This window comes from Microtus pennsylvanicus, chromosome 2, assembly GCF_037038515.1.
Source record: "Microtus pennsylvanicus isolate mMicPen1 chromosome 2, mMicPen1.hap1, whole genome shotgun sequence".
Taxonomy (NCBI): domain Eukaryota; kingdom Metazoa; phylum Chordata; class Mammalia; order Rodentia; family Cricetidae; genus Microtus; species Microtus pennsylvanicus.
The window spans coordinates 153,443,778-153,454,533 of NC_134580.1; the positions used below are offsets into that span (position 1 = coordinate 153,443,778).

The 10,756-nt window shown below is 42.7% G+C and overlaps 1 protein-coding gene and 1 pseudogene across 1 annotated transcript; both read left to right on the plus strand.

Moving 5' to 3' along the window:
* The first annotated feature begins 741 nt into the window (after positions 1-741).
* Positions 742-5,203, plus strand: Polr3k (RNA polymerase III subunit K). Its single transcript, XM_075963472.1, has 3 exons — positions 742-944; positions 2,450-2,537; positions 4,891-5,203. Exons 1-3 carry the CDS (start codon positions 834-836, stop codon positions 5,016-5,018), a joined length of 327 nt encoding a protein of 108 aa, XP_075819587.1. The 5' UTR covers positions 742-833; the 3' UTR covers positions 5,019-5,203.
* A 127-nt stretch (positions 5,204-5,330) lies between these two features.
* LOC142844663 (large ribosomal subunit protein eL34-like) lies at positions 5,331-8,585 on the plus strand (annotated as a pseudogene).
* The last annotated feature ends 2,171 nt before the right edge of the window (positions 8,586-10,756 follow it).

The following is a 10,756-nucleotide window of genomic DNA, read 5'->3' on the forward strand; positions in this document are numbered from 1 at the left end:
CATGAACACTGGTTTAGTGGTAACACTGCCCACAATGGGCTAGGACCTCTTCTATCAATTTACATTCAAGAAAATGCCCACAGACTTACCTACAGGTCAGTCTGATAGAGACATTTTCCCAGTTGGGGTTCCTCTTCCCAGATAACTAACTTGTGTAAAGTTAACAAAAAACAACAAAACAAAGCAACTAGGACTCATTCTCCCCCCCCCCCCCCCCCGTGTAGGATTAACGAGGAAAGGCATTTATTTCAAAGAGGTCTGAGAAACGAGAGCTGGGAAATGTAAAGAAGTCTATAGGAACGAGTAAAAGAACCAGCTGGAGGTCTGTGGAGAGGAACTGCTGGTATTGTAGGTCAGAGTTGGTCTTAGTGCTGAATCTAGCAAAGTGAAATGACAGAATTAAGACCAGGTGAAGAAAAGGTTAAACGGATCCGTACGTTAGGCAGACAGCAGTTGAGAGGTAGTATCAAGTCCCTGAGACATTTGGGTAGGCTCTGCCTGCAGTCCCGGCTCAGAGACCCTCCTGGAACCCTTCCACGGTTCAGCGTGTGGCAGTTTCTTCTCATCACCCGGTACCTCCCTCCGATCCAGGGTACTTCAGGGCCGCCCGCCGCCAGCCTTCTGTCAACAGCCTGTGTTCCAGGCAGAGAGCCCCGTGCGCACGCGCAGGCCCTGCACGGAAAGCAAGGGAAGGATTATCTGCGTTGACCAATGGCGTGTGCGAGGCTGCCCGCCGCAGTGCCTTCTGGGAACGTACCAATGACCGATTCCAATGGGCGTCTGCGGCGGCGGAAGCGCCAGACATTGAGAACCTTTACGTTGAATCTGGAGCAATGCTGCTTTTCTGTCCGAGCTGCGGAAACGGACTGATTGTGGAGGAAGGACAGCGTTGCCATCGCTTCGCCTGCAACACTTGCCCCTACGTGCATAATATCACACGCAAGGTGAGTACCAGAGGCGAGCGCCTCCTCGGCTGTCTGCGCTCAGACCTTCCTGCGGGCGGTAGGTTTTTTGTCTCTCGCAGCGGCGGTTCCCCAAGTCCAGCAGTTGCTAATCCAGTGGCGTTGCTCCGACCAAATCGAAGCCGTTCTTTTGGTTACTACAGAGATTTCTGCCTCCGGCTCTGTGCTGCTCGTTTTGTGACACTCAAAAAAGTTGCGAGAATTTCCGTTCATACCTCTAGGCTGAACCACGCTTTTAAAACCTTCAGTCCCCACATGCTGTTCCCGGCGTGCCAGACTCCAGTCCGCTTATCAACTCTCATCTCAAATCTTTATGTTCTTTTTGTAGCTCTTTTTGCTCTCTCCCCCTCCCCCTCTTCCTCCCTCGCCCCTTTCTCTCTTTTCTGGGTGTGTGTATATCTCTCTGTTTCTCTCTTCCTTTTCCTTTATCTCTCTGCTTATCTTTTAAAATAATGACTACCCTATTTAAATTCCAGCCTTTTTGGCTGTTGGTACGTGCCTTTAATTCTATCGCTTGGGGAGGCTGTGGCTGGAGAATAAGTTCAAGGTTCACCTGGGCTGCATGGCATATATATATATATGAAAATTAAGTAAACAAACCACAATCCAGTTCTCCCAGTTTATCCTCATTCCTGTTATCTTTTTCCCAGGATTCACTGTCATCTAATATATGTCATTGTTGCTGCTTTGTGTGTGTGGTGCTTGTGTCGGAACCCAGAAAGCTGCGTTTTCAGCCCTTGGTGTTTTGTTTACCTTTCAGCTCTTGTTCCTCCTTACCTTGGTGTCCTGAGTTCTGTGATCGCAGATGGCATCACCAGGCCTTGGTGACACCTCATTCTTTTTTTTTTTTTTTTTTTTTTTTTTTTTTGGTTTCGAGACAGGGTTTCTCTGTCCCGGAACTAGCTCTTGTCGACCAGGCTGGCCTTGAACTCACAGAGATCCGCCTGCCTCTGCCTCGAGAGTGCTGGGATTAAAGGCGTGTGCCACCACCACCCTCATTCTTAATGTTTGCACTTTCCTAGAGCTAAGTGGAGTTTAGAGTCTGGATTTGTGATAAGATGAATGGTGACGTAGTTTCGAAGTTTGAGAGATTGACTGCTAAACTTAGGAAAGCAGCCAGATGTGTCCCCGGGGAATGCTGGGATACCCAGATAAATGATACTGCTAGGCTTATTTTGTGTCTTTCATATTGGATTATTAGGTGTTTTAGGGGTATGAAAAAAGAGTAGGGTTTAACTCAACTCTTCTTCCTGCTCTGCCTGGTGTTTCCTCCAGTCTCTAGAGGGCTCTGACATTGGACCTCTGGGTTGTTTTGGGAACATCCCAATCATAAAACCCCAACATTTTAATGGCTTTTGGTGCTCTCTGAAGAAGATAAATTTTGTATCCATTTACCACGTAGAGGAAATGCTGGAGAGGGGTTATGGTCTGGTGTCCCACCTTTTAAACTGTATGATTACTTGAAATCTTTGGTTTATTTTTGTCAGGTAACAAACCGAAAGTATCCAAAGCTGAAAGAGGTGGATGATGTGCTTGGGGGAGCAGCTGCCTGGGAGAACGTGGACTCCACTGCAGGTGGGAAGTTTTCCATTACAAAGCCAGTGACTCAACCCTGTTTATTATTACTTATTATATTTAATAATAATGCATTTATTATAATACAACCCTTTATATTATTAGGACCAATGACATGGTTTAGCGGGTAAAAGCTCTTGTTGCCAAACCTGTCAACCTGAGTTTGATCCTTGGAGCTCAGATAGCTGATTCATGAAAAGTTGTTTTCCACCCTCCCCCAGTAAGTATGAAAGAATTTAAGGAAATATAAATAATGGCAAATATCAGTAATTACAAATAGCTTGTGTTTGCCACTACAGGAAGTATTTGATGATATATTTTAGTTACAATGTAGTCGTTCTTTAAACTCTAAGCAAGGCATTAAAACTTTTTTGTTTGTTTGATTTTTGTTTTTTGTGGTTTTTTTTTTTTTGAGACAGGATTTCTTTGTGTAGCCCTGTGTGTCCTGGACCTCCTCTGTAGACCATGCTGGCCTCGAACTTAGATGATTCACCTGCCTTCCTGCCAAATTCTAGGTGTTGTTTTGTTTTTTTTTTTTTGTTTTTTTTTTGTTTTTTTTTTTTTTTTGGTTTTTCGACACAGGGTTTCTCTGTAGCTTTGGAGCCTGCCCTGGAACTAGCTCTTGTAGACCAGGCTGGTCTCGAACTCCCTCTGCCTCTGCCTCCCAAGTGCTGGGATTAAAGGTGTGCGCCACCACCGCCCGGCTCAAGTTCTAGGTTTAAAAGGCATGTGTACCACCACCTGGCTGTATTAAAAAATTTAAAGTAGGTTCTTTCAAGGAAAGATATTCTGAAAGGGAAATCGCCATACTGATACCCACTCCATTGTTTCATTTAGATTCTCTAGGTCAGATTAGACCAGTATAAAAATCTGGTATATATTCTCTTTTTGAAGCAAATTTGGAGTTTATTACAAAAAAGTTTCAGTGTTGGTTTCAACTTAAATATTGATGGTTGTTGAGAGGGGCAGAGAGATACATAGAGGGCAGTCATCCATGCTCTTGTAGGTATAGGCTTCTTAGGAGAACTCTGTTGTATGTATTTTCAAATACCACTATTGAAAAAATTATCATCTCTCGTCTTTTTTATTCTATATGGATTTAAAAGTTTTATAGCTGGAAGTGAAGTATGGTGGCTCAAGCTTGTAAGCCAGTACTCTCAACCCTATCTCAATCAATCTGTCAATCATTAAATAGTTTTGGGGAAGCTGGGTGGTGCCAGCACTCAAGAGACAGAGACAAATAGATCTCTGTGAGTTTGAGGCCAGCCTGGTCTACAGGCTCCAAACTGTATAGAGAAATCCTGTCTTTAAAAACAAACAAAAAAAGTAGGCTGGAGAGATGACTCAGTGGTTTCCATCTTGATCCAGTGTCCTCTACTGGCATCCATGGTTCATAGAATACTTACTAACAAAACATACACATAAAATAATTTTTAAAAATTAAAAGATTTATGTTTGATAGACTTAAATGTGATAATGGAAAGAAAGAATAGGGCCCTAAATATTATCTGTTTGAGAAGGAAGGCACATGTGTGATTAGCAGTCTTTTTCTCTATAAGGAAATATACAATTTTATGTTAAAAGTTAGAATTAGCTAGGTGTGCTAGTACAGCTTGGGAGGTGGGGACAGAAAAATCCGGAGCTGAAGGTTATCTTGGCTACCTAGTGACCTTGAGGCCAACTCCAAGAATTTGTTTTATAAAAGCAAACAACAAAAATCTTGAAAATGAGGACTGGAGAAATGGCTCAGTGATTAAGAGCACTGACTGCTCTTCCAGAGGTCCTGAGTTCAATTCCCAGCAACCTCATCGTGGCTCACAGCCATCTATAATGAGACCCGGCGCCCCCTTCTGGCCTGCGGGCATACATGGAAGGAATGCTGTACACATAATAAATAAATAAATCTTTAAAAAAAAAAACCTTGAAAATGGAAAATGAGTAGGGGCTTAATTTTTTTTAATCTATTTGTTTATTTTTGAGATAGACTCTTGTTATGTAGCCCAGGCTGGCCTTATAGCAAGCCTCTTGTCTCAGTCTCTTAAATGCTGGTATTATAGCTGTGTGCTACCACACTGGGCAGGTATTTTTGTTATAGCCCCACAAAACAGACTATAAAAGACCCTTCCCATGCTATGCTTCCAGCCAGTCTTCAATAAAATTTGAGAAAGAAAGTGATACTAGGAAGTGTTCAAAGTCACAGTCTCTCCAGTCCCCCTAGTATTGGCGTGCTGTGGGTAGGATGTTGCTATTGGCAAATTTACCATTGGCAAAGTAGATGAATGCGGGGATGAGATATTTACCCATAATTAACAGTATTTGTGTAATGTGGATGACTTGTTTTTCTCTTTGTCAGAGCCATGTCCAAAATGTGAACATCCCCGTGCCTATTTCATGCAGCTTCAGACCCGTTCCGCAGATGAGCCAATGACCACCTTCTACAAGTGCTGCAATGCTCAGTGCGGACATCGCTGGAGAGACTAAGGGCAGGACTTACCCAGCTGTAGCTCTGAATGTTGTGTGCTGAAGGTCTTTGCTGTGTGATAGGAAGCTAACTCTTCAGTGGTGGAGGACCAGGGTGAAACAGGTCATCTGCAGGTCAGCAGATAAAGACCTTAATGCACAGGGGCCTCGGGTCCTTGGGACATAAATACACATGAGGATATTCACTTGGCTTCAGGTTCTATTCCTTCATCCTTTGTGTTTATATAGTGGGTAGTTGATATTTCCTTACTACCATTAGAACTAGAAACTTGGTTTATAGCCAAGGATAATCTTGAACCTCCTATTCTTCTTGCCGCTGTCTCAGAAGTATTAGGATGATAGGCATGTGAACTATATTCATTCTATGCAGTGCTGGGGATTGAACTCTGAGCCTCATGAGTACAGACAAGTAACTCAGTCAACTGAGCTATATCTCCAGCCATTTAATTTTTAAGATAATTTTTATTTTTTCTCTCTAGAACAATTATAAAAATATCCATAAAATCATTGAAAAGCACATTTAAATTCAGGACTGACATGATACAGCTTGTATGATTAATAACTAAACAAACTTCTGTTATTTGGATTTTCTGAATGATGTTGATAGGAATTTAAAAGTAACCAAAAATATTTTCTATTTCCAGCTAGGGAGAAAGGAGCACAATAGAGCCTATGCCTAGCACTTACAAAAGTCTGGGTTTGAACCACATTCAAAAACCTATTAAAATCTCAATAAATTTAGAAAAGTTACTTATTTGCTAGAATTACTAGTGAGATTATTCTATAAAGTGGACATATTTTTCTATGATGGAAGTTCTGGTTCCTTCCATGCAAATGGACAGTCATATACATGATAAAGAATGCAGCTAGTAAGGAAATCTAAAATAACAGTATCCTCCTGTGAACATAACACATCTAATGTTTTCAAAGTCCTTAAATACTGGTGTGGATGAATAATTCACAAACAAAAGCTGACTTCGAAATCTTTGATCTGCGGTTATTTTCAAGCCTTTAGAACTTTTGATTATCTCCTTTTACTAACTCTGTTACAAAGGAGAGCCACATAGTCTTTGAATGAGATGTATTTGGATATTAGATCACTTGCCTAGCATATGACAAGTTCTGGGCTCAGTCCTTGGTACTGAATGACAGAGGTGTGGGGGAGAGTGATCATTTTTACTGTTGGTAAGGGTTAAGACATTCTCACATTGCTGGTGAGAATAGACGTCGGTACAACAGTTTCTCGGGACAACGAGGCAATATCTAGCAGTAATTTAAAATGCTACCCAAGGGTGACAGACATGCAGTGTTACCACTTGAGAGGCCGAAGCAGGAGTATTGGGAGGTCCAGGCTATCCTGTCAGTGGCAGCAGGAGTTGGAGAGAAGATACGGTTGTGTGCTGCTGCCTGTCTCAGCCCCAGTTCTTTCAGTGAATTTTGTCATTGATGCTGGGATTCTGAACCATGCCACAAAAGATTCTCAGAACAACTAGGTATAAAGTAAGGCAAGTGTCTTAATAATAGCCATGTTTATGATTTGGGTGGGTTTTTTTTCTTTTATTTATTTATTAAAAATTTCCACCTCCTCCCATTTTCCTCTCACTTACCCCACTCCTCCTCCCTCTCCCTCTCCAGTCCTAAGAGCAGTCAGGGTTCCCTGCCCTGTGGGAAGTCTAAGGTCCTCCCCACTCCATCCAGGTCTAGGAAAGTGAGCATCCAAACAGACTAGGCTCCTACAAAGCCAGTCCATGCAGTAGAATCAAAACCCAGTGTCATTGTCCTTGGCTTCTCAGTCAGTCCTCATTGTCAGCCACATTCAGAGAGTCTGGTTTGATCACATGCTCCGGCAGTCCCAGTCCAGCTGGCCTTGGTGAGCTCCCATTAGATCAGTCCCACTGTCTCAGTGGGTGGACGCACCCCTCGCGGTCCTGACTTTCTTGCTCATGTTCTCCCTCCTTCTGCTCCTCATTTGGACCTTGGGAGCTCAGTCCAGTGCTCCAATGTGGGTCTCTGTCTCTATCTCCATCCATCGTCTGATGAAGGTTCTATGGTGATATGCAAGATATTCATCACTGTGGCTATGGGATAAGGCCAGTTCAGGCACCCTCTCTGCTGCCCAAGGAACAAGCTGGGGACATCTCCTTGGGCACCTGGGAACCCTTCTAGAGTCAAGTCTTTTGCCAACCCTAAAATGACTCCCATAATTAAGATATCTACTTCCCTGCTCCCATATCCTCCTTTCCTCCATCCCAACCATCCCATTCCCCCAAGCTCTGCCCAATCCTCCCTTTCTCCCTTCTCTCTCCCCATCTCCCCTTCCCCCCACCCCACCCCCACACCCATGCTCCCAACTTTTGCCTGGCAATCTTGTCTACTTCCAATATCCAGGAGGATAAATATATATGTTTTTCTTTGGGTTCACCTTCTTACTTAGCTTCTCTAGGATCACAAATTACAGGTTCAATGTCCTTTATTTATGGCTAGAATCCACTTAGAGTGAGTACATACCATATTCATCTTTTTGGGTCCGGGTGATCTAAGTAAAGTGTTTTTATTTAATTTGGGTGGCTTTTTAAGAGAATTGTTTAGTGAAGTTTCACCCCTACTTATCTTTTTTTTGTATTTGTTAAATGAGATCATTGGATGAGTCCATAGATGACGAGGGTTCAAGCTGTTCTTAATATACCAGGTTACAAGGGGTTAAGACATAACTTTTGAATGTCAACAAAGAAACCTTACTATCTCTTTGAGTTTTAGGTTTACAACTGGGAAAAGTCAAATTAAGGTCATCTGGTTAGTGTGGTTCATCAGTGTTAACATTCTCAATTGAAATCTATATATAAGATGATTATAGACTGTGTACTCCACCTTTATTGCTTTAGAATTCACAGCCCTTAGCTGGAGTTTTCACAACCAGACGTAATTTGCCTATTTAAAAAAAAATTATAATGGGCTGGAGAGATGGCTCAGTGGTTAAGAGCATTGCCTGCTCTTCCAAAGGTCCTGAGTTCAATTCCCAGCATCCACATGGTGGCTCACAACCATCTGTAAAGAGGTCTGGCGCCCTCTTCTGGCCTTCAGGCATACAGACAGAATACTGTATACATAATAAATAAATAAATATTTTTAAAAAATTATTATGCCTTTTTCCTCTTACGGGGACGGTGCTTAGAGGCACTCAGAATGGTCCAGCATTTGACATACCGTCGTAGGCTCTCCTACAACACAGCCTCCAACAAAACTAGGCTGTCTCGAACCCCTGGCAACAGGATTGTTTACCTTTACACCAAGAAGGTTGGAAAAGCACCTAAATCAGCGTGAGGTGTGTGCCCAGGCCGACTCCGAGGGGTTCGTGCTGTGAGACCGAAAGTCCTCATGAGATTGTCGAAGACAAAGAAGCATGTCAGCCGGGCCTATGGTGGCTCCATGTGTGCCAAGTGTGTCCGTGACAGGATCAAGTGGGCTTTCCTTATTGAGGAGCAGAAAATTATTGTGAAAGTGTTGAAGGCACAAGCGCAGAGTCAGAAAGCGAAATAAATGTGCGGCTTTTTAAATAAAAAAAAATTATTATTGCATAGGTATATGGTAGGGGGTGGTGGATACATATCACAACATTCACATGGAGGACAGAAGGGGACTTTGTGAAGTTGGCTATCTATTTTTATATTGTTTCTGCCCCACTTATTTCATTTTCCAATTGCTCCCCTGACTTTTTAATCTATCTTAAGCCTAGGCTACATTATGAGATTTTGTCTCAAAAATCAAAACTAACAAGAATTTTAAGAATTTTGTCTATACATCAAATTATCACCAAAGAATAATATTGGAATCAGAAAAGAAAAATTACCTTTTATTATACAAGGATCCATAATAAAGACTACCAACAGATTTTATAGAAGAAAATCTTTGGACACTACAAGTCAGTAAGCTTCCACATTGAAAGTGCTGACTGAAAACAAGCTGGAAAACCCCACAAGTGAGAGAGATAATATAAAACAACATGGAAGCTGGAGAGATGATCCAGTGGACAATAGCAGCATACTTCTCTCATACAGGATCTGGATTCAGTTCGCAGCACCCACAGGGAATCTTGCTACTTTATATCACTCCAGTTTAAAGGGATCCGGTCCCTTCTTCTGACTTCCATAGGCACTAGGTATGTAATTAAATCCAAGAAAAACACATGTAAGGAGAAATTTCTTTTTAAGAAAATCTATTAGAGCAGTAAATGCTCTTATGAGACATCTCTCCAGCACCTGCATTTGACTCCTGTCCTTACAGTACCATGTGCTGTATTGGTTGAACTGGACCAATACCAACCAGAAAGAGGTTTCTGGAGGTCTGTAGGGACAGGTACATGAGGTAGGCATGCTAACTCTTTAGATACTAGGTATCTATACAGGAATCCGGTGTACCCACTTCTCTCTGTGAGGAGGGATTCCCCTCTGTATGCTGTGAATATCATTGGTTAATGAAGGAACTGCTTTGGGCCTATAGTAGAGCTATAGGGGAACAGAACTAGGCAGGGAAAACTAAGCAGAATTCTGGGAGAAAGGAGGTGGAGTCAGGGAGAAGCCATGTAGCCCTGCTGGAGCTGAATGGAACTTTACCCAGTAAGCCGCTGCCACATGACAATATACAGATTAATGGAGATGGGTTAAATTAATATGTAAAAGTTAGCCAATAAGGAGCTAGAGCTAGCCGGGTGGTGGTGGCGCATGCCTTTAATCCCAGCACTCGGGAGGCAGAGGCAGGCGGATCTCTGGGAGTTCGAGGCCAGCCTGGTCTACAAGAGCTAGTTCCGGGATGGGCACCAAAGCTACAGAGAAACCCTGTCTTGAAAAAAACCAAAAAAAAAAAAAAAAAAGAAGAAGAAGCTAGAGCTAATGGGCTAAGCAGTGATTTAAATAATATAGTTTCTGTCTGATTATTTCAGGGCCCTTCTTACTACATCTCTGTGGTTTCAGGATCATGTCCCAGCTTCATTTATTATCAGAGTTGGAGCAGATCTGTCACCTCTCTTCTAGGATGGTAATGTAGATTAGGCCCACCTGATGATGGAAAGCAGAGTTGAGATGACCCTTCTGGGGACTGGGAGTGGAGTAAGAAATGCTTCTTGATACTAAGAAAAAGCTCCAGCTAAGCAGTGTAAGTAGGAAGCCCCAGAGGAGCCACAGTGAACGGAGTCTGCAGCAGAGCCCACATGCTTTCCATGAAGACTTTTCCTGTGGAAGCCTGGACATAAGAGGGACAGTTGAAGCTGCCCTTTTACCATGGCAGATCTCAAGTATATTGGGGAAGTGGTTTCATCCAGATGACTGACTGTTTTATTATTGTAAAGCTCTCCCTGGAACTTAGAGAGACTGGAGGTGAGTCAGATAATACAAGTGTAGAGGAAGTAATTCTGTGGGTTCACAGACAGGTGCTGACAAACCAGGGCTTCTAAAAGCTCAGCAGCCAGAGATGTAGGGTAGAGGCTTTGGTTACTCTCTGCTGTAAGTCATTTTCTCTTTCTGAGATGACCCTGACACAGAAAGACCATCTGTAGACTGTAGACAGAGACTGCGCTTTAGTTTCCTGGTCACCCAGACCCGGATAATTTCACAGAAACTATATTAAGTACAACACAGTTTGGCCAATGGCTTAGGGCATATTCCTAGCTAGATCTTAGATGAACCCATTTCTATTAATCTATGTATTGCCATGAGTCTATGACTTACTTGTAATGTTCTGGCATC

Coding starts and splice junctions, on each gene's coding strand:
- Polr3k (XM_075963472.1), top strand. CDS start 834: ATGCTGCTTTTCTGTCCGAGCTGCGGAAACGGACTGATTGTGGAGGAA. Junction 945..2,449: donor TGCATAATATCACACGCAAG/GTGAGTACCAGA, acceptor TATTTTTGTCAG/GTAACAAACCGAAAGTATCC. Junction 2,538..4,890: donor GAACGTGGACTCCACTGCAG/GTGGGAAGTTTT, acceptor TCTCTTTGTCAG/AGCCATGTCCAAAATGTGAA.